Source organism: Quercus lobata, chromosome 9 (assembly GCF_001633185.2).
Source record: "Quercus lobata isolate SW786 chromosome 9, ValleyOak3.0 Primary Assembly, whole genome shotgun sequence".
Taxonomy (NCBI): Eukaryota; Viridiplantae; Streptophyta; class Magnoliopsida; order Fagales; family Fagaceae; genus Quercus; species Quercus lobata.
The window spans coordinates 50,811,541-50,833,875 of record NC_044912.1 but is presented as its reverse complement, the minus strand read 5'-3'; the positions used below and the strand labels follow the sequence as shown (position 1 = coordinate 50,833,875).

At 37.8% G+C, this 22,335-nt stretch overlaps 1 protein-coding gene across 1 annotated transcript; it reads right to left on the bottom strand.

The window, feature by feature from the left end:
• Nucleotides 1–1,455: 1,455 nt before the first annotated feature.
• LOC115961956 lies at nt 1,456–1,896 on the bottom strand. Its single transcript, XM_031080841.1, has one exon. It carries the CDS (start codon nt 1,894–1,896, stop codon nt 1,456–1,458), a length of 441 nt encoding a protein of 146 aa, XP_030936701.1.
• Nucleotides 1,897–22,335: the final 20,439 nt, after the last annotated feature.

The following is a 22,335-nucleotide window of genomic DNA, read 5'->3' as shown; positions in this document are numbered from 1 at the left end:
ATTTGTCAATCATCTTTAGGATTCTTTGCCAGCTGCAACGTATCCTTCTACTTCATCATCATCTACTATGCATATAAATCCTAACTAGTCATCATTTACGGCATGCCCACTTACTGTTTAATTAGAATATAGTGTCTTTTTTTTTAACTGTGCTCATTCTTTCTTTTCTTTTCTTTTTCTTTATTTTTTATTATTATTATTATTATTATTATTATTATTATTATTATTATTACTATTATTATTATTATTTTTGTATTTGGTTGTACTTTCTTTTATGTAGGATCTATTACAATAATTCTAAGAAAGTTGATGTACAAACAAGTTTTGTGAACAAGAGAATGCATTGGGAAGCAACTATTTTTTGCTATATAATATTTTAATTGTGGTGGATAGAACCATCTCCTTGTAGTTTGAATTGAGACAAGTTTTATTTTTAGATGTATCTTCAGTCATATGATTCTCTTTTTGTATTTTGAATCATGACATGTTTTATTCCAGGTGAATGTATTGTCAATTAGAAACTTTTATAAAAAAAAAAAAAAAAAAAAAATTGTGACAGGTTTTATTTCAAATGTATTTGTAATCTTATGATTCTCTTTTTGTATTCTGAATCATGACATGTTTTATTTCAGGTGAATGTATTGTCAATTAGAAACTTTTATAAAAAACTGTGACAGATTTTGTTTAAGGTGAATGTATTGTCAATTAGAAACTTTTATAAAAAATTGAGATAGGTTTTATTTCAGATATATTTGTAATTTTATGATTCTCTTTTGGCGTAAATGCATTTTTGGTCCCTACATTTTGTACTTTTTCCATTTTGGTCCCTCATTTTATTTTTACCACTTTTAGTCCCTAAACCAATTAACGCGTGACATTTAAGTCCTTACCATTAGCCAACTAATGGAAAAAGCTGAGGTGGTAGATGGAACGGCAATTAAAATATTATTAAAAAATATTATTTGGCATTTTTATATGCCACGTCAGCATTTTAATTTTAAAAAAAAGCCATGTCAGATAATTTAAACCAAAAAAGAAAATAAATTAAAAAAGAAAATATGTTCTTTTCATTATTTTGTTGGAAGATCATCTTTGTGTTCTTCGAGTTCTTACCGTTCATATTCTTCATGTTTTTATTAAATTAATTCCTATTTTCTTGTCTTTTCTTTTCTTTGCCTTTCCAGTACTTTCTTTATAACGAAACAAATCAAAATTCAAAACTTAGATCAAACAATAATCAACATACACCAACCAAAATCTAGAAGTCAACATACACCCACCAAAATTGAAAACCCAGAAATTAACGTACACCAACAATCAAACCCAGAAACAGATCTGCATATTCAGAAATTTTAACCCAACATACACCCACTAAAATCAAAAGACCTACATCCTCTCATACGTTTTTTTTTTTTTTTTTTGGAATTGTTGAATTTTAGTCCATCTGATTTGGTGCTATTGCCAATGATTCTCGTTGTGGATGAGGTAGATGTTGCTAGGTTTTCCATGAGCACGGTAAGCACAGTGAGGCTTGATCTTTGCTGTGGATCTCTGAAATGGAACAACCGGTGGCAAGATCTTGCGGAGGCACACGTCGGCCACTAGCGCCGAAAACCTCGGGGTGGTGTCGGTGGGATTGTGAGACGAAGACAAAATGGAACACGACAATGATGATTTTGATGAAGACATTGAGGAGTTAGGGATTGGAGGAGGAAGGGGAAAAGAGAAAGATTTTTTGGGAGGTTTCGGCGGTGAGAGAAACGCTCTAATCTTCAGAGACGAAGGTGGTGACGTGGCCTTGTCGTACTCTTCGATGAGATTTACAAGGTCCTTAGGGGAGGTGATCAATACCAGAGCGTCTAGATCCCTCGACGGCAACTGGCAACGAAGGCTCATAGATGTACCACACAACTCTCCAAAGTCCGGTTTGAGTTTTGTGTTTGGTTTTTGTGTTTTTATGTTTTCTTTTTGTGTTTGGTTTCAAAGCATAAGAAATTCTTGTTGAATGGCTTTGTGTTTTGTTTTGTAAATTTTTATGGGCATGTCTTTTTATTTTGTAAATTTAAGTGATTTTATGGGTTTGGTTGCTAAGAAAATGCAAGAAAAGAAAAATAAATTTAGAATTTTTAATTTTCTGGGCAATCTTAGTTGGGGAAGAAAATGAAGAACACATAGTTCTAAGTTCTTCATGGTCTTCCCAAAAAAAGAAAAAAAATTTTAACTAATTTTTTTTTTAAATAATTAGGTTAGAAATTTTATTATTATTTTTATCTGACATGGCTTTTAAAAAAAAATTAAAATGCTAATGTGGTATATAAAAATGCAAAATAATATTTTTTTAATAATATTTTAATCGCCACATCAGCGCCACGTCTGCTAATAGGGTGTACCGTCTACCATCTCAGATTTTCCTGTTAGTTGGCTGACGGTAAGGACTTAAATGTCACGCGTTAATTGATTTAGGGACTCAAAGTGGTAAAAATAAAATGTAGGGACCAAAATGGAAAAAGTGCAAAATGTAGGGACCAAAAGTGCATTTACGCCTTCTCTTTTTGTATTTTGAATCATGATAGATTTTATTTCAAGCGAATGTATTGTCAATTAGAAACTTTAAAAAAAATTGTGACAAGTTTTATTTCAGATGTATTTGTAATCTTATGATTCTCTTTTTGTATTTTGAATCATGACAGGTTTTATTTTAGATGAATGTATTGTTAATTAGAAACTTGAAAACCAATTTGAAAAATTTTAAACTATTCATTTAAATACTAAGTGATACTAATGCAAAAAAAAAAAAATTATGTTTTGCTAATTAACACTATGAGCAAGAAAATTTCATAAAAGAATTTTTTTATAAAAGTCAAATATTATAATAGCACAATTATGTGCAAGGAATGATAGTGGAGCTTTAGTTGGCTAATTAGCACAATTATCTAAAATATCCAAGCTAATGTATTACTTTGATCTAGGTTTCTATTTCTATCAAGAGAAAAAAGTAGCTAGGGATTTTATATACCTAAGAATTTCTTATAGATAAAGATGATATTTGATAATCAATCATAGAAAAAATAGAAAAGAGTTCAACAATTTTGAGTTTAACAATTTCTGTTGCTTATTATTCCTCCAGTGTTTAAATACAAATAATCTAATCATCAACAATTCATTATCAAATATTTGATAATCAAATACAACTATATCTAATCATCAACAATTCAAATATGGATATACATGCAACAACTATCCTTATATGCAAAGCATCTCGTGCAATCTCCTTGACTGATCCACTCCACCCTCCACACAAGTTGTTCCCACCTTCAAACAGAGCAATATATAATAGTTTCATCTCTTGCATCTTTCATTTTGATCACTCAAGTGCTTTGTAGTACTAAAATTTCATTTCTTGGCTAGGAGTAGCATTCAACAGAAGATATAGACAAAAATCTGAGACATGATGGCACATTTGTGATATTTATCGCTTCCATCTACCAATTTTAAACACAAATTTACTTTCATTAAAAAAATAATAACAAAATAAATAAATAAATAAAAACATCTTATATGGAATCTTTGTACTCTTGTACATTGCAATAAAGTAGACAGACAGGACAAGTTAATGTCTTCCACCACCAAATGGTCATGAAATGTAGGTATTTTCACCTTTTTATGGTTTTACATTGGTTCTAAATATGTTTCTAGTTTAAATTGAAATGGAAAGTTGGCTCAAATATGCATGAATGAGAGGAGGATTTCAAGAATGGAAGATGTGAAATAGTTCATGCTAGTCTCAGCCAAAAATAGATAGAGTTCAGAAAATATCTTGAATTAAGAAAGAGCCCAAAATCAACCATCATACAAGTACTTAAAATGAATCCACATGGCCTAATTAAAAAGTTCCCTATAGGCTAGAAAAGAACGCTATATGCTAGCAAAGAACATATTATTTTGAATGCCTATTTCCATATTGTGACTTTTCCAACATCGTTTTGCCTAACAAAACTAATGCAATTTTATACTCAAATTGCAAACCCAGATCATAACCAATTTCTCTCTTGTTGTTAGGACATATGTGAGATTGTTAAGAGACATATGTTATGTAAATTGGCTAATCTTTCGACAAAACGTACTTTACTTGTAATTGGGTAGATCTAGGATGGGTTTAGTACTTCAAGGAACAAGAGTTCAAATTTAGTATTGAAGCTATGCGAATCTGTCTAAGGAACAAGTGAAGAAGTATTGTTCATTAAAGCTCGACAGAATCATATCTATCGAGGTTTAATGATGAAGCTCGACAGTAGCTCGATAGAAGCTGTATGTCGAGAATTACGAAATTAGAATTTCCAGATCTGATTTCACACATATTCATGTGTATTTGTATAGGGTTTCTTTTCTCACAACCCTAGACATATATAAGGATTATTTTAAGAGTCGTCTCAAGTGATGCAAAGTGATGCAAAGGTTGTTGCACTTGTTGTTACAAGCATATTGTGATCAGAGACAATTTGTTCTAGTTCATCATATTCTCTCTCAAGCTACTGCGTCTTTGCGCCAAGGATTTTGTGACCAAGGAGCTTCTTGATCTTCATTGTTGCATGAACTGAAGAACTTTGTAGCCAACATTTTCCTCAAGTTGGTGTGTTAGTCACGAATTGGGATTCGTGTATCATTGGTTAGTTACGTACTGGGAGTCATGCATTGAACGGAGAGATTGCTGCTACATCACAAATCTAATTGGGTATTGGGGTAAGGGTTCAACTGTAAGTTAGTATTAAGTACTGGGATTCCTTTTACTTATAACCGCTTGTTTTGATAATAGTGGATTCTTGGGAGTGGTGATTTTAAATTCACCCAGTGGGGTTTTGTCTCGATGGTTTTTCCCATTCATAAACAAATCACCTGTGTCAACTTTATTTTCCACTGCATTTAACTTAGTTGGTGATTTGTTTGTGCTACCACGCTTGGGAAATTATTGTGTACTCCCGGAGTATCATAAATGCGTACTCCCTCTTCTCACATGAATGGTGGGGCCCACTAATTAAATTCATGGTGGGACCCACTATTTATGTGAGAGTGGGGACTACGCATTTATGGTACTCCGAGAGTACCTAATAATTTCCCACCACGCTTATGGCATGTAATTGAATCTAATCAATTCACTTGGCTAATTAATTGATTAATTTCCCAAATGGGTTAATACATTCTTGGCCTATCACTTGTTAAAGTAACTCCAAACCCAGATCACTGATCTATCAATTTGCGCATACCTAATGTGGCAACCTCGACTAGATAATATTTTGTCTAATCACATTATATTCGTTCACAATCTATTGCGCATACCTAATGTGGAGAATTCAATAACCACAGTAAAAAAAAAAAAAAAAAAAAAAACTTGTTGAAAAGGCACCTATAACAAAAAAACAAGATTCTCATTCAATTAAATTCATTTTAGTGTTGGATTCCTAATTGAACAAGCTCCCAAGAAAAGCAAATCCAAAAATTTAAGCCAAGGTTTTTAAAAAAAAAACACAAATTGAGAATTAAATAAATATGACAGTATATCACAACAAGGCAACCTAGAAATAGTTTTTTTTTCTTGCACTTAATACCCGTTTTACATAAAGATGGAACACAGTGACTTTCAGAACATAACATAATTCAAAATTTTAAAATTAGATCAGCAAATAATGCAGTTTAGGTTGTCCACATGGTTGCCATTCATCTCTTAAAAGATTAAAAAAGAAAGTTCTTAAATAATATATAAAGCCCAAATGTGCTCACTTCAGACCCAAAGGTGAGTGTTCCTTGCCTTAAAGCTCAAAAGACATCAGAGGAGCACTCCTCACCTTGCCTTAGCACTTGGTGACCATCTCTCTTACATTTGATAACTCTGTTTACATTGGATGAAGCAAGCAATAATAATAATAATAATAATAATAATAATATATTAACAACACAACTCTGTCAATTTGTACATACCTAATGTGGCAACCTCAACTAGATAAAATGAAACTTGCTAGGGAGATGAGTCAATGACATAAATTTGAGCTAAGTATGCAATTAACAACACATCAATAATAAAAATAAAAGGTGAGAGAAAAAACAAAGTAAACTTACATATCAAAATAGGGGATTGGGTTCTAATTAAAAGAGTTGTGTTGCTAGCTATCAATTGTGTGGAGCAAAACAAGGGATTGGGTCTTGTCTAGAGTTTCAACACCTATCAAAACTTCATTATTGATTCTTATGCAAGGGTTGTAAGTCATCTTGTGACAATTTCCCCTTCTTTTGAAATTGTTTCTTCAAAAAAAAGGCTAAAACGCCATAGTAAACCCATCCGAACCTGGAGCTTTGTCCCCTTCCAATTCTCTTACAACTTGAAGAATCTTCTCTCTCTCAAACTTCCTTTCAAGCCAAACCCTTTTCATATCCCCAATACGATCAAATTCCAAACCCTCCACAAAAGTCCTCCACCCCTTAGTCTCCTTGTACAAATTTTTATAAAATAGAACTACTTGATTTTTTACCTTGAATTCCTCCTCAAAAACCACCCCATCCACCTCCAAGGTCCTCAAATGATTAAACCTTCTATGGGAGTTAGACATTTTGTGAAAATACTTGGTGTTATTATCCCCCTCCTTGATATATAACATCCTATATTTTTATCTCCAGGAGATTTCTTCCAAGGAAAGAAGATGCTCCACCTGGGACCTCAAATCTGCCCTATGACATTTCTCCCCATCAGTGAGACCAAAATCCCCTTCCTTAGCGTCTAATGTTTTCAGCTCCTCCAGTAATTGCTTCTTTTGCTGCTCTACATTACCAAACTCTCAGCGATTCCATTGCACAATGTCCTCTTTCAGAGCCTTTAATTTTTTTGCAAGCACAAAACTAGGTGTACCTACAAGGAATGCCGATTCCACCAGGATTGAACTGTATCCACAAATCCCTCCGTCTTCAACCACATATTTTCAAATTTGAACGAACTTTTCCCCCTTGCCATTCCCCCTGCCTCCAAGAGAATTGGACTGTGATCTGAGATAGGACGGGGTAAGATCCTTTGAATAACATTTGGGAAATGGTCCTCCCAATCTGGCGTGACCAAAGCTCTATCAATCTTAGACATCGCTGGTTGATCAGTGCCACTTGACCATGTTTAGCTACCTCCTTCCAACGGCAAATCAACCAAGTTAAGATCCTCAACAAATTCAGCGAATTTTTCCATAGCCAGGGTCAAACGAGTCTCACCCCTACACTCACTAGGAAAGCGAACAATATTAAAGTCCCCCAAGTAGCACCACAGTATCCTCCAATACTGCTGAATACCCACCAACTCATCCGACATGTGACCCTTCTCGTTGTTCTCATTTGGGCCATAAATGCCTAAGCATGCCCATATAAAATCATCCCCCACCCCTTTCCACTTAATCGAAATAGAGAAAGTACCAACCATTACCTCTACCTTATCCAAGACCCTTTTATTCCACATAAGCAAAATACCACCAGTAGTCCGATTAGCCTCTAAAACAACCCAATCCACATATGGACAGCTCCACAAACTACAAACCAGCTATCTATTCATGCTGGCAATTTTCGTCTCTTGTAGACAAACAACATCACACTTCCACTTCTACAACAAATTCTTCACCACAAGTCATTTCCGAGGATCATTTAAACCTCTGACATTCCACGAAATCATTTTTATCTTCATAAACACAAAAATATCCCTAATGACAGACACTAGCCCAAGACCCCCTTTATCTCTTGTCATAATTCACCGAACAGATCAAGTTTTGCAGCTCTCTACGTCCCTTATTGTTGGACTTAGCCACCTTTTTACTACCTGTTGCTTTCCTATGTAACACATTGGTTGCATCCATCATAGTTTCTAGCCTCTGTAAGAGAGCAATGCATAACTTCTCATGTCGAGTCGGTGACAACCCAACCAATTTACTGAACCTAGGAACTCTGTGTTTCACCAACCTAGAAATATCTAACTTAGGCTCAATACTCATTACCTCAGTGACTTCCTCCAACTCTGCCAAATATGTCGACGCACTCGGAGCAATGGTTTGCAAAGGTAAACAAACTGATAGTTCTATTTCACCAAAGCCCACAGAAAAATCAGCTACATCCTCAAGCATGACCTCCCTAGGAAGGCTTGTGAGTTCCTTACAATAAAAGGAATTAACCTCCTGACCCAAAACTCCAAAGCCTAGTGACCTAGCTTGCAAAAACTCCAGAAAAAGATTGGAAAAAAGAGGTCCAACCAATCTCGGCACTAATTCAAGAATCACTGTCCTCTTACCTTCAGAGATTAACCCACCCGACACCATATTGGAGCCCAAAATACTGTTCCAGTCAGAGCTAAAGCTAAAAACCATCATCGGAGAAGACCTGGTGCACCCCGACTCTCCTACCGGCAAAGCACAACACTCCTGCGTCACCCTCTAAAGAGTCTTGGTGTGTCACTCCACCTTTACTGGCAAAACAGGACTCATCGGAGGCACCAAGAAGCTCACTCAACCATTCTCGACCTGGACCCATTCCTTCTGTGTCCTCACAGGACCTCCAGCCACTTGTATCGGCATCTCAAAGCTCATCGAAGTCAGAAATGGGCTCTCCCTAACCTTCTCGTGAATAACGACTGAGGATATAGGCCCTACATATTTAATGGAACATTCCTCAAGCTCAAAAGTTTCTAGGCTTATGGTATTTGGGCCTAAACTAGGCTTACTACTTGGTAGTTGGGCTGCCAACTTGTTAGAGCCCAATCCCAGCTTACCTTTGCCCAGCTCCTTGCAAGCCTGTGGTACCCATTTAAAGTCCTTTACTCCCCTTTTATTTCTATCCCAGGAAACCTGCCTCCTTCCTTTCACATCAATCTCCACGATTAGACCACTCCCTGTCCAGCAAGATCTCCTTAAATCACTCCTCTTACCATTTTCACTTGCTTTTGAATTCAAACAGAAACTTTCTAGGATACGTTTCCTATTTTTTGCAGGATTTTGCTCTCCTAAATCTGACTCCTCATTAAAGCTCTGCTCCCTCCTATCCCCTCCTCCCACCACCATCCTATCAAGCTTGCCCATCGGAAAATACCCCACCTTAGCACCTGTAAATCTTGAACTCATTGCTAACAACCCCCTTGACTGATTCTGCCTCTCCACAGACTCCCCCTGAATCATATTTTTGTCCTTATCATTGGTTGTAATACGTTGTGACTGAGTCTCATTCCTTGGCTACACCTGACCCTTCAAGATCTCAACAAAAGACCGAGAGGGATGAGGCCCCAACATTCTCCTCTGTGGTATGGACACAAATTTGGCCTGGCCTGAACCACTTAAAGCATATTGGTCAGGTGCCAACATCTTCCTCAGTTCAAGCCTAAAGCCCTTCCAACCATTTTGTTCTTTGCCTCCAGGAATTATGACAGATTTTCTATACCCGCCAATTTTGAGTTTAGACACTAACAGGAACTGACCAAAGGAATTTGATCCTCACTGTAAAGTGTAAGCAGTGTCTCCTTCCCTAAGCGTAAAAAACTGTTTGGGATTGACTCCGACCACCGTGTGTTCTATATTCTTCATCAACCATAATGCTGCATTCTTGCCCATGAATATTGACTTTGATGATGTCTGAATCGTTAGTCAAGTGTGATCGTCCAGATTGGAGTCATCCTCAACCAACCCTACCCTGAAAAATGAGTAGGGAAAAAGAAGAAATGTGGGTCACCGGTGTGGTGCCTACCACAAAGCCTCCATTGCTAAAGTCAGAAAAATCGGCCAAAGAAATGTTAAGAAATCAGTATTTAAGAGCTAGAGTATTACTTTGTATATGTACCTCTCTTTTGGATTTCATGGCTATATATACGTGTACACAAGTGCCTCCTTCTAGCCATTGGTAGAGCCTTAATGCTGACTTTATTCTCTCTTGGTAACGCCTCTACAGGGTGTTAATAGTGGGTTATCCTCCCAACGGTATGGAGGCTGATCATTGCTTTGTAACGATTCATTAATGAGCAAAGATGGATTTGTTTGTCCTTGTTTGGCGACCATTACTGGCGGGATGAATCTGGGAATCCTCTTCGTCCTTGCCCTTGATTACGAACGATGATGATATGATCGGGTCTATCAGCTGCCCCCCTATTCCAAGGTCGTCCACACTTTGGACGGACACAGGAATACGAAAGGATTTTTTTTTTTTTTTTTTTTTTGGCGGTTGTGGCGCTTGGGGTTTTGCTCTGTATTGATTGCTTTATGGCGGCGGCGTGGCACACATTGTGGCCACGTGTTTGATTTTGATTGGCCGGGGGGTCTTGTTTCCAGTGAAAACCTTTTTAGGTTTCCCGCATTTTTCAAGGCAAAACCTTTTGATTTTTGGCTTTCCTTTTCTCACTTCTTCATCTTCCCTCTGCGATTGGTTTTTCTGACTCCCTTAGTTGTGCATTTTGCTCTTAGTCTTCTCAGTTTCCTCCCTAATTTCCAGGTACACCCTTTATTTACGCTATTTTCCTTTCTGAATTTTGCCTGTATTCCTGTCTTTTGAGTTCCTTTTTTCTTTCTGTGCTTCCCTTTCCCCTTTTTGAGTGGTGTTGTTTCCTTTAATGGTGGGTTACTCTGAAGTCAAGCGCACTTCTCCCTTTTTCGCATTTCTTTTTGCCCGCTTAAGGGCGTTAGTAGAATCTTCTAGCGACCCATTGGGTGCGTTTTCACCCAGTGATTCATACCCATAGATTGAGGGTTTTGTTTTTAGTGGTAGTGGCTTAGGTTTAGTGTTGGGTGATTTATACCCTTTATTGTATAAATCTCAGGTTTGGTTTCCGTTCGAGGGGTCTTAAGGAGGGAAAATATGGGGTCCGAGGTGGGGTCAGGTGACTTGGAGAGAGGCTTATCTTCTAATGTCGACGGGGAAAGGGCTGGGGTAGACACAGCCACTTCTGCACCTTCTCATGTACCTTCGTCTTCTCATTCTCCTGCTCTGGTTGTTGCCGGTCCTTTCCATGCCCTTAAGGAAAAATGTTCTTTGAAAATAGAGGTCTTTAGCAAGTTCACAGATAGGTTCCAGTTTCCCGAGGAGACTAGGGCTCATCTTCCCAGAAAAGGTGAGAAGGCTTGCGCCTTTGCTCATGGGGAAGTTTGTTTTTATGAGGTTACGTTTTCGTGCGGCCTCAGATTCCCCGTCCATCCATTTATCATGGAGCTTCTTCACTACCTAAACCTTGCACCAGGGCAGCTTATGCCTAATTCATGGAGAATCGTCATAAGTTGTATGGTGATTTGGACGACTATTGCCGACGGAGATATGATCACACTAAATGAGTTCGTTCATCTCTATCATTTGAAAGAATCCAAGGAGTTTGGATATTATGAGTTTGTACCTTGAGATAGAAAGTCGCGTCTTATCGTTGATCTTCCGTTGTCCTTCCATTATTGGAAATCTAGATATTTCTTTATGTCAGGCGACGGTTGGGAGACTCTTTCTGATGATTTTTGGGGGGACGTCCCTAGGTTGCTGCACTGGTGGAAGACCCCTCTGCTTGGTGCATTTGATCCTCATGAGATGCTTTTTTTCTTTTCTAACTTCTTGTTAATATTGGTCATTACTTCTGATCTTTTCTTGCTTTTGTATTTTGCAGTAAAGGAGCGTCTTGAGCTTGAGAGTAAGTTTGAGGAGCGGGTTCAAGCAGCAATCAAGTACGCAAGGACGATTGATGATTTTGACGAGTTAATTGATCCACGTATGTTAGCTCGTTATTGCTTAGGGCCGGAGCCTTCTCTTTACGTCCTCAGCACTCTTGACCGAGAAGAGAGAAAACGTAAGTTGCCTTTGCATATGGGATCGTCTTATCCACTTTTTCTTCATCTTAACTTTTTGTTTACTTTGGTGTAGAGATGACGACCAAGTTTAACAAGGAGATGTACAAGAAGATTAAGGAGAAGAAGAATGAGCCCCTTTCAACATTGGCCAAAGAAGGTTAAGGATCATAGACAAGGAAAAAGAGAAAGAGAAAGAAACGGTGGAGAGAGGTTCGTCCACCCCTGCCTTGGACTTAGAAGAGGGTTAGGCAGCTTCTTCTGGCATTTCTATTGAGGAGGCTGTACATCCCTTGAAAAAGCAGAAGGTAGTGAATAAAGGAAAAGAAAAGACTGGTTCCAGTGTTTGGTCTAATGCCGAGATGGACATGGACCGTGCCAATGAGCTTCTCACTCCCGGGGAGATGAAAGAGATTTCAAGCGTACCCTCCCATGAGATGGTGAGTCATCACATCCATAAGCTTGTGCAGGTAATCCTTCTTATCCTTATCCTTTTTTGCTTCGTCCTTAAGTGTTTAGTTGTGTTTACTGACTTTGATGGGGCTTTTCGTTGTAAGGTGTTGGGAGAAACAATGCATATCACAACTCAATATTTGGCAAATGAGGAGAAGGCTGTCGTGGCCAACTCGAAGGTGGAGGCGCTAGAGGCTGAGGCTTCGGGGTTACGGAAAGATTTAATCACTGTTATGGATGCTCTTAACACTTCCAAGGAACAAATCAAAGTTTTGACGGAGCAGCTAGAATCCGAGAGGCAATCAGTGAAGCAAAAAGACGAACTCCTTGCAATAGCTGCTCAAAGGATGAAGGTTGCCATGGCTAAGGTCGTCACTGCCTCCAGACCACAGAGGAATATAACACTATACTGTTTCAATGGTATTTCAAAGGCTTTGAACTTCTCTAGAGATACCTGATTAAGCACGGCCCTGGCACGGATCTTGAAGATTTGGATTTTGAAGCTGTTGACAAAGAGATTGAGGAGGACGAGGCAGCCCAAGCATCAGCCCAAGCCGCAGCGTCAACTGGTGCGAAACCTTCCCAGGCAAACAAAGATGATGACGATGCCCCCCAAGCTTGAACCTGTTGCTCCTTACCAAAGTTTCCTTTTCTTCTCTCTCTTTTTTTTTTTTTTTTTTTTTTTTTGTGGCCTATATGTCTTAAGGCTACTGGACACCTGGTATTCGGATGCCCCACCTGTTTTTGGGGCTTTTTGAACAGTTTAATTTTATATAATATGTCTATAGATTTACCTTTACCTTCCTGGTTGGTTGATATCTCTTGCTTGTGTTTTGCTAGGATTTACTTTTGGATGTTCTTCTTTTCCTCTCGGGGACTTAGAAAAATTTTGTTGGCATATTTGTTTATCCTCATCCTTTTATGGACTTACAAGATTTTGCCCCATTTTTTACTTTAACGTAAGGTTTGATGCTTTGTAAAAAACCTTTCGTTTGGACAACGTTTTTGCAGATAAGAAGTTTGACTGCTTTCATCAGGGTGATGTGACTCTGTTCAAGGAATTTTACTGTCTTTTCGTATGGACGATGTATTTCCTTTTGAGGAACCATATCGTCTTTTTGATCGGGACGATGTACATCCTTTTAGGGAATCTAATCGTCTTTTTGATTAGGACGATGTATATCCATTTAGGACGATGTACATCCATTTAAGGAATCTTATCGTCTTTTTTTATTAGGACGATGTACATCCATTTAAGGAATCTTATCGTCTTTCTTGTTTGGACGGCCATTTTGGTCTTTTGAGGAGGAAATAATTAGAGTACATGAATTGCTGGATAATACTTGTGAAATGCTGAATAACAACTTAGGAAATTCTAAATAATCACTTATTACATAAAAAAGCACGAAATCAAATTATGTTTTACAATCAGGCTATGACTCATTTTCGTAATACCTCTTTAGATGTTCGACATTCCATGGACGAGGTAGCCTTTTTCCCTCTGAATCTTCTAGATGGTAACTTCCCTGGTGTGAATAGTGGACGACTCTATAGGGCCCTTCCCAAGTTGGACCTAGTTTGCCTTGCATTGGATCTTTTGTTGCAGGAGTCACCTTTCGATAGACGAGATCTCCGATGTTGAATCTTTTCAACTTCACTCTCCGATTGTAGTATTCGGCTATCTTCTGCTAGTACTTGGCCATTCTTTGGGAGGCTTGGTCTCTGACTTCGTCCAGACAATCCAGTTTCTGCCTCAATTGATCGTCATTGCTTTGCTCGTCAAAGAACTCCCTCCTGAGGCTAGTGAGCCCTACTTCGACGGAGATGACTGCTTCTGTGCCATAGTCAGGTTGAATGGTGTCTCTCTTGTTGGTGTTCATGTCGTCGTCCTGTACACCCACAGGACACTTGGTAATTCTTCGGGCCATGCTCCCTTTGCCCCCACTAACCGGGACTTAATAATCTTGAGCAAGGTTCGGTTGGTTACTTCTGTCTGTCCATTGGCCTTAGGATGTCCTGGTGATGAGTACTTCTTTTTTATGCCTAAGCTCGAGCAAAATGATCTGAACTCCTGACAGTCGAACTGACGACCTTTGTCTGAGATGATCATCCTTGGAATCCCGAACCTACAAACAATATTTTTCCATACAAAATTTTGTACCTTTGCTTCTGTGATAGTTGAAAGAGCTTCCGCTTCGACCCACTTCGTGAATTAGTCAATTGCGACGAGTAGGAACTTCATTTGTCTCTTTTCCTATGATAGGGGACCTATAATATCGATCCCCCATTATGCGAACGGCCAGGGCGAGGAAATGGTCGTCACCTTTTCTCCTGGGACTCATTGAACATTCCCATACCTTTGGAAACTGTCACACTTCTTCATGAAATCTGCTGCGTCTTGCTGCATCATGGGTCAGAAGTAGCCTGCCCTCATGATCTTCCTCACAAGGGATTTTGCCCCTATGTGATCTCCACAGACCCCCCTGTGTACTTCCTGCAGGACGTATCTGGCTTCTTCCTCTTCTATACATCTCAAGTAAGGCTGGGAGTAGCCTCTTTTGTAAAGCTCTTCATTTAGTACTGTAAACCAGGCAGCACGCTTCTGGATCATCTTGGCTTCTTTAGGGTTTGGTGGTAATCGTCCATCTCGGAGGAACGACAAAATCGGACTCATCCATCCTGAGCGGGTGTGCACAGGGAAAGTTTGAAGCTCCTTGATGCTAGGGAAGTTTAGTTCTTCCAGCCTCCAATCATTCATCTTGTCCTGGTTGTCTGCTGAGGCACTTCGTGCTACCTCATCAGCTTCTGCATTCTGGTCCCATGGGATCTGAACGAACTCTGCACGATGAAAGGTACTCACCAGCTGGTTCGTTAATTTGAGGAATTTCTGCATTCTTGTCTCTTTCGTTTTGAAATCTCCTCTAACTTGCCCTATGACGAGCTGTGAGTCGCTTTTGAGCACGATATTTTTAGCTCCAAGTGCTCGAGCTATTCTTAGTCCTGTCAGCAAGGCCTCGTACTCTGCTTCATTATTAGTTATGGGGAATTTGAGTTGGACCCCATACTTGAGAAAATCTTTCTCAGGGGAGGTGATAAGAATGCCCGCTCCGCCTCCTTTCTGAGTGGACGATCCATCAGTATTTATCGTCCAAAGGTCTTCTTGGTTGACTGTGTTCTTGGGGGTGGTGAATTCTCCTATGAAATGCATGAGCTTTTATGGCTGTTCGTGGACGGTGTTCTATATCAAATTGACTGAGCTCGATGGTCCATTGTACCATTCATCTTGCGGCCTCGGGTTTCTTCATTGCTTTTTTGATGGGCTGGTCCGTCATTACTATGATAGGATTAGCTTGGAAATACGGACGAAGTTTTCTTGAAGCCACTATTAGGGCGAAGGTGATCTTCTCTATGTGCGGATATCGCGCCTCAGCACCCTGGAAAGCCTAGCTAACGTAGTACACAGGGAGTTGCACATTGTTTTCTTCTCTAATCAAAGCTGCACCGACTGTCGTGATAGATACTGCTAAGTATAAGAATAAGTCTTTGCCTTCTTTGGACGGACTTAAGAGTAGGGGGTTGCTCAGGTAGTGCTTCAACTTTTGAAATGTTGTTTCACATTCCTTCGTCCAAGCAAACACTTTCTTCAAAATCTTGAAGAATGGAAGGCATTTGTTTGTTGCCTTAGAGACGAACCTATTAAGGGCTACCACTCTTCCTGTGAGGGATTGTACTTCTTTGATCGTCTTTGGTGAGGACATTTCGAGGATAGCCTTAACTTTTTCAGGATTTGCTTCAATTCCTCTTTGCGACACCATAAACCCGAGGAATTTCCCTAAGGAAACCCTGAAAGCACATTTAGACGGGTTCAGCTTTATGCTGTACTGTCTGAGTGTGTTGAACGTCTCCTTGAGGTCGTCCAGGTGATCCTCTTCCTCTTTGCTCTTGACGAGCATATCATCAATGTATACCTCCACGTTTCTCCCAATCTGTTTTTTGAACATCTGGTTCCCCAACCTTTAATAGGTGGCCCCTGCGTTGTTTAATCCAAAAGGCATGACCTTGTAGCAGTAGAGCCCTTGATTGGTGATAAAAACAGTTTTTTCTTGATCTTCTTCGGCCATTTGTATCTGGTTATATCTAGAAAATGCATCCATGAAAGTGAGAAGTTTATGTCCGGCAGTAGAATCTACCAGCTGATCAATTCTAGGTAAGGGAAAACTATCCTTCGGGCAGGCTTGATTTAGATCTGTGAAATCGACACACATTCTCCACTTCCCGTTTGCTTTCTTGACCATGACCACGTTGGCCAACCACTCAGGATAGTGGACTTCCCAAATAAAATTTGCAGCAAGCAACTTATTTATTTCGTCCATTACTGCTTTGTTTCGTTCGAAGGCAAAGACTTTTCTTCTCTGCTGGACGGGCTTCTTCTCTGGGTTAACATTCAGGTGATGCTGGATGATGCTTGCTGGGATCCCTGGCATATCCTCGTGGCTCCAAGAAAATACATCAAGGTTATCTTCCAAGAAGTTGATGATCCCTTCCTTCGTCCTTGAACTTAGATTTGTCCCTATTTAGGTCGTCTTCGCTGGACTTCGTTCAACCAACTCTATCGTTTCTAGCTTCTCGACGATCTCTGGTGTTTTTTCCTCGATTGTCCATGTATGGTTCTCTTCAAGTTGTAAGAGAATTGGAAGGGGACAAAGCTCCAGGTTTGGATGGGTTTACTATGGCGTTTTAGCCTTTTTTTTGAAGAAACAATTTCAAAAGAAGGGGAAATTGTCACAAGATGGCTTACAACCCTTGCATAAGAATCAATAATGAAGTTTTGATAGGTGTTGAAACTCTAGACAAGACCCAATCCCCTGTTTTGCTCCACACAATTGATAGCTAGCAACATAACTCTTTTAATTAGAACCCAATCCCCTGTTTTGATATGTAAGTTTACTTTCTTTTTTCTCTCACCTTTTATTTTTATTATTGATGTGTTGTTAATTGCATACTTAGCTCAAATTTATGTCATTGACTCATCTCCCCAGCAAGTTTCATTTTATCTAGTTGAGGTTGCCACATTAGGTATGTGCAAATTGACAGAGTTGTGCTGTTAATATATTATTATTATTATTATTATTATTATTATTATTATTGCTGGCTTCATCCAATGTAAACAGAGTTATCAAATGTAAGAGAGATGGTCACCAGGTGCTAAGGAAAGGTAAGGAGTGCTCCTCTGATGCCTTTTGAGCTTTAAGGCAAGGAACACTCACCTTTGGGTCTGAAGTGAGCACATTTGGGCTTTATATATTATTTAAGAACTTTCTTTTTTAATCTTTTAAGAGATGAGTGGCAACCATGTGGACAACCTAAACTGCATTATTTGCTGATCTAATTTTAAAATTTTGAATTATGTTATGTTCTGAAAGTCATTGTGTTCCATCTTTATGTAAAACGGGTATTAAGTGCAAGAAAAAAAAAACTATTTCTAGGTTGCCCTGTTGTGATATACTGTCATATTTATTTAATTCTCAATTTGTGTTTTTTTTTTTTAAACCTTGGCTTAAATTTTTGGATTTGCTTTTCTTGGGAGCTTGTTCAATTAGGAATCCAACACTAAAATGAATTTAATTGAATGAGAATCTTGTTTTTTTGTTATAGGTGCCTTTTCAACAAGTTTTTTTTTACTGTGGTTGTTGAATTCTCCACATTAGGTATGCGCAATAGATTGTGAACGAATATAATGTGATTAGACAAAATATTATCTAGTCGAGGTTGCCACATTAGGTATGCGCAAATTGATAGATTAGTGATCTGGGTTTGGAGTTACTTTAACAAGTGATAGGCCAGGAATGTATTGACCCATTTGGGAAATTAATCAATTAATTAGCCAAGTGAATTGATTAGATTCAATTACATGCCATAAGCGTGGTGGGAAATTATTAGGTACTCCAGGAGAACCATAAATGCGTAGTCCCCCCTCTCACATAAATGGTGGGTCTCACCATGAATTTAATTAGTGGGCCCCACCATTCATGTGAGAGGAGAAAGTACGTATTTATGGTACTCCGAGAGTACACAATAATTTCCCAAGCGTGGTAGCACAAACAAATCACCAACAAAGTTAAATGCAGTGGAAAATAAAGTTGACACAGGTGATTTGTTTACGAATGGGAAAAACCATTGAGACAAAACCCCACTGGGTGAATTTAAAATCACCACTCCCAAGAATCCACTATTATCAAAACAAGCGGTTACAAGTAAAAGGAATCACAGTACTTAATACTAACTTACAGTTGAACCCTTACCCCAATACCCAATTAGATTTGTGATGTAGCGGCAATCTCTCCGTTCAATGCACGACTCCCAGTACGTAACTAACCAATGATGCACGAATCCCAATACGTGACTAACACACCAACTTGAGGAAAATGTTGGCTACAAAGTTCTTTACTTCATCCAACAATGAAGATCAAGAAGCTCTTTGGTCACAAAATCCTTGGCGCAAAGACGCAGTAGCTTGAGAGAGAATATGATGAACTAGAACAAATTGTCTCTGGTCACAATATGCTTGTAACAACAAGTGCAACAACCTTTGCATCACTTGAGACAACCCTTAAAATAATCCTTATATATGTCTAGGGTTGTGAGAAAAGAAACCCTACACAAATACACATGAATATGTGTGAAATCAGATCTGGAAATTCTAATTTCGTAATTCTCGACATACAGCTTCTATCGAGCTACTGTCGAGCTTCATCATTAAACCTCGATAGATATGATTCTGTCGAGCTTTAATGAACAATACTTCTTCACTTGTTCCTTAGACAGATTCGCATAGCTTCAATATTAAATTTGAACTCTTGTTCCTTGAAGTACTAAATCCATCCTAGATCTACCCAATTACAAGTAAAGTGCGTTTTGTCAAAGGATTAACCAATTTACATAACATATGTCTCTAACAAGCTCACATATGTCCTAACAACAAGAGAGACATTGGTTATGATCTAGGTTTGCAATTTGAGTATAAAATTGCATTAGTTTTGTTAGGCAAAACGATGTTGGAAAAGTCACAATATGGAAATAGGCATTCAAAATAATATGTTCTTTGCTAGCATATAGCGTTCTTTTCCAGCCTATAGGGAACTTTTTAATTAGGCCATGTGGATTCATTTTAAGTACTTGTATGATGGTTGAATTTGGGCTTTTTCTTAATTCAAGATATTTTCTGAACTCTATCTATTTTTGGCTGAGGCTAGCATGAACTATTTCACATCTTCCATTCTTGAAATCCTCCTCTCATTCATGCATATTTGAGCCAACTTTCCATTTCAATTTAAACTAGAAACATATTTAGAACCAATGTAAAACCATAAAAAGTTGAAAATACCTACATTTCATGACCATTTGGTGGTGGAAGACATTAACTTGTCCTGTCTGTCTACTTTATTGCAATGTACAAGAGTACAAAGATTCCATATAAGATGTTTTTATTTATTTATTTATTTTGTTATTATTTTTTTAATGAAAGTAAATTTGTGTTTAAAATTGGTAGATGGAAGCGATGAATATCACAAATGTGCCATCATGTCCCAGATTTTTGTCTATATCTTATGTTGAATGCTACTCCTAGCCAAGAAATGAAATTTTAGTACTACAAAGCACTTAAGTGATCAAAATGAAAGATGCAAGAGATGAAACTATTATATATTGCTCTGTTTGAAGGTGGGAACAACTTGTGTGGAGGGTGGAGTGGATCAGCCAAGGAGATTGCACGAGATGCTTTGCATATAAGGATAGTTGTTGCATGTATATCCATATTTGAATTGTTGATGATTAGATATAGTTGTATTTGATTATCAAATATTTGATAATGAATTGTTGATGATTAGATTATTTGTATTTAAACACTGGAGGAATAATAAGCAACAGAAAAATTGTTGAACTCTTTTCTATTTTTTCTATGATTGATTATCAAATATCATCTTTATCTATAAGAAATTCTTAGGTATATAAAATCCCTAGCTACTTTTTTCTCTAGATAGAAATAGAAACCTAGATCAAAGTAATACATTAGCTTGGATATTTTAGATAATTGTGCTAATTAGCCAACTAAAGCTCCACTAGCATTCCTTTCACATAATTGTGCTATTATAATATTTGACTTTTAAAAAAAAATTCTTTTATGAAATTTTCTTGTTCATAGTGTTAATTAGCAAAACATAATTTTTTTTTTGCATTAGTATCACTTAGTATTTAAATGAATAGTTTAAAATTTTTCAAATTGGTTTTCAAATTTCTAATTAACAATACATTCATCTAAAATAAAACCTATCATGATTCAAAATACAAAAAGAGAATCATAAGATTACAAATACATCTGAAATAAAACCTGTCACAATTTTTTTTTAAGTTTCTAATTGACAATACATTCGCCTGAAATAAAATCTGTCATGATTCAAAATACAAAAAGAGAAGGCGTAAATGCACTTTTGCTCCCTACATTTTGTACTTTTTCCATTTTGGTCCCTACATTTTATTTTTACCACTTTTAGTCCCTAAACCAATTAACGCGTGACATTTAAGTCCTTACCGTCAGCCAACTAACGGGAAAAGCTGAGGTGGTAGACGGAACACCCTATTAGCTGACGTGGCGCTGATGTGGCGATTAAAATATTATTAAAAAAAATATTATTTAGCATTTTTATATACCACGCCAGCATTTTAATTTTTTTTAAAAGCCATGTCAGATAAAAATAATAAAAAAATTTCTAACCTAATTATTTAAAAAAAAATTAGTTAAATTTTTTTTTCTTTTTTTGGGAAGACCATGAAGAACTTAGAACTATGTGTTCTTCATTTTCTTCCCCAACTAAGATTGCCCAGAAAATTAAAAATTAAAAATTTATTTTTCTTTTCTTGCATTTTCTTAGCAACCAAACCCATAAAATCACTCAAATTTACAAAATAAAAAGACATGCCCATAAAAATTTACAAAACAAAACACAGAGACATTCAACAGTTACACAAAGCCATTCAACAAGAATTTCTTATGCTTTGAAACCAAACACAAAAAGAAAACATAAAAACACAAAAAGAAAACATAAAAACACAAAAACAAAACACAAAACTCAAACTGGACTTTGTAGAGTTGTGTGGTACATCTGTGAGCCTTCGTTGCCAGTTGCCGTCGGGGGATCTAGATGCTCTGGTATCGATCACCTCCGATGAGGACCTCGCGAATCTCATCGAAGAGTACGATAAGGCCGCGTCACCACCTTCGTCTCTAAAGATTAAAGCGTTTCTCTCAACGCCGAAACCTCCCAGAAAATCATTCTCTTTTCCTCTTCCTCCTCCAATCCTTAACTCCTCGATGTCTTCATCGAAATCATCGTCGTCGTGTTCCACTTCGTCTTCGTCTCACAATCCCATCGACACCACCATGAGGTTTTCGACGCTGGTGGCCGACGTGTGCCTCCGCAAGATCTCGCCACTGGTCGCTCCGTTTCAGAGATCCGCGGCGAAGATCAAGCCTCATTGTGCTTACCGTGCTCATGGAAACCCTAGCAACATCTACCTCATCCACAACGAGAATCATTGGCAATAGCACCAAATCAGATGGACTAAAATTCAACAAATCCAAAAAAAAAAAAAAAAAACGTATGAGAGGATGTAGGTCTTTTGATTTTAGTGGGTGTATGTTGGGTTAAAATTTCTGAATATGCAGATCTGTTTCTGGGTTTGATTGTTGGTGTATGTTAATTTCTGGGTTTTCAATTTTGGTGGGTGTATGTTGACTTCTAGATTTTGGTTGGTGTATGTTGATTATTGTTTGGTCTAAGTTTTGAATTTTGAATTGTTTCCTTATAAAGAAAGTACTGGAAAGGCAAAGAAAAGAAAAGACAAGAAAATAGGAATTAATTTAATAAAAACATGAAGAATATGAATGGTAAGAACTCGAAGAACACAAAGATGATCTTCCAACAAAATAATGAAAAGAACATATTTTCTTTTTTAATTTATTTTCTTTTTTGGTTTAAATTATCTGGCATGGCTTTTTTAAAAAATTAAAATGCTA

What these genes read in the sequence shown, in the direction of transcription:
- LOC115961956 (XM_031080841.1), bottom strand. Translation starts at nt 1,896, where the DNA reads ATGAGCCTTCGTTGCCAGTTGCCGTCGAGGGATCTAGACGCTCTGGTA.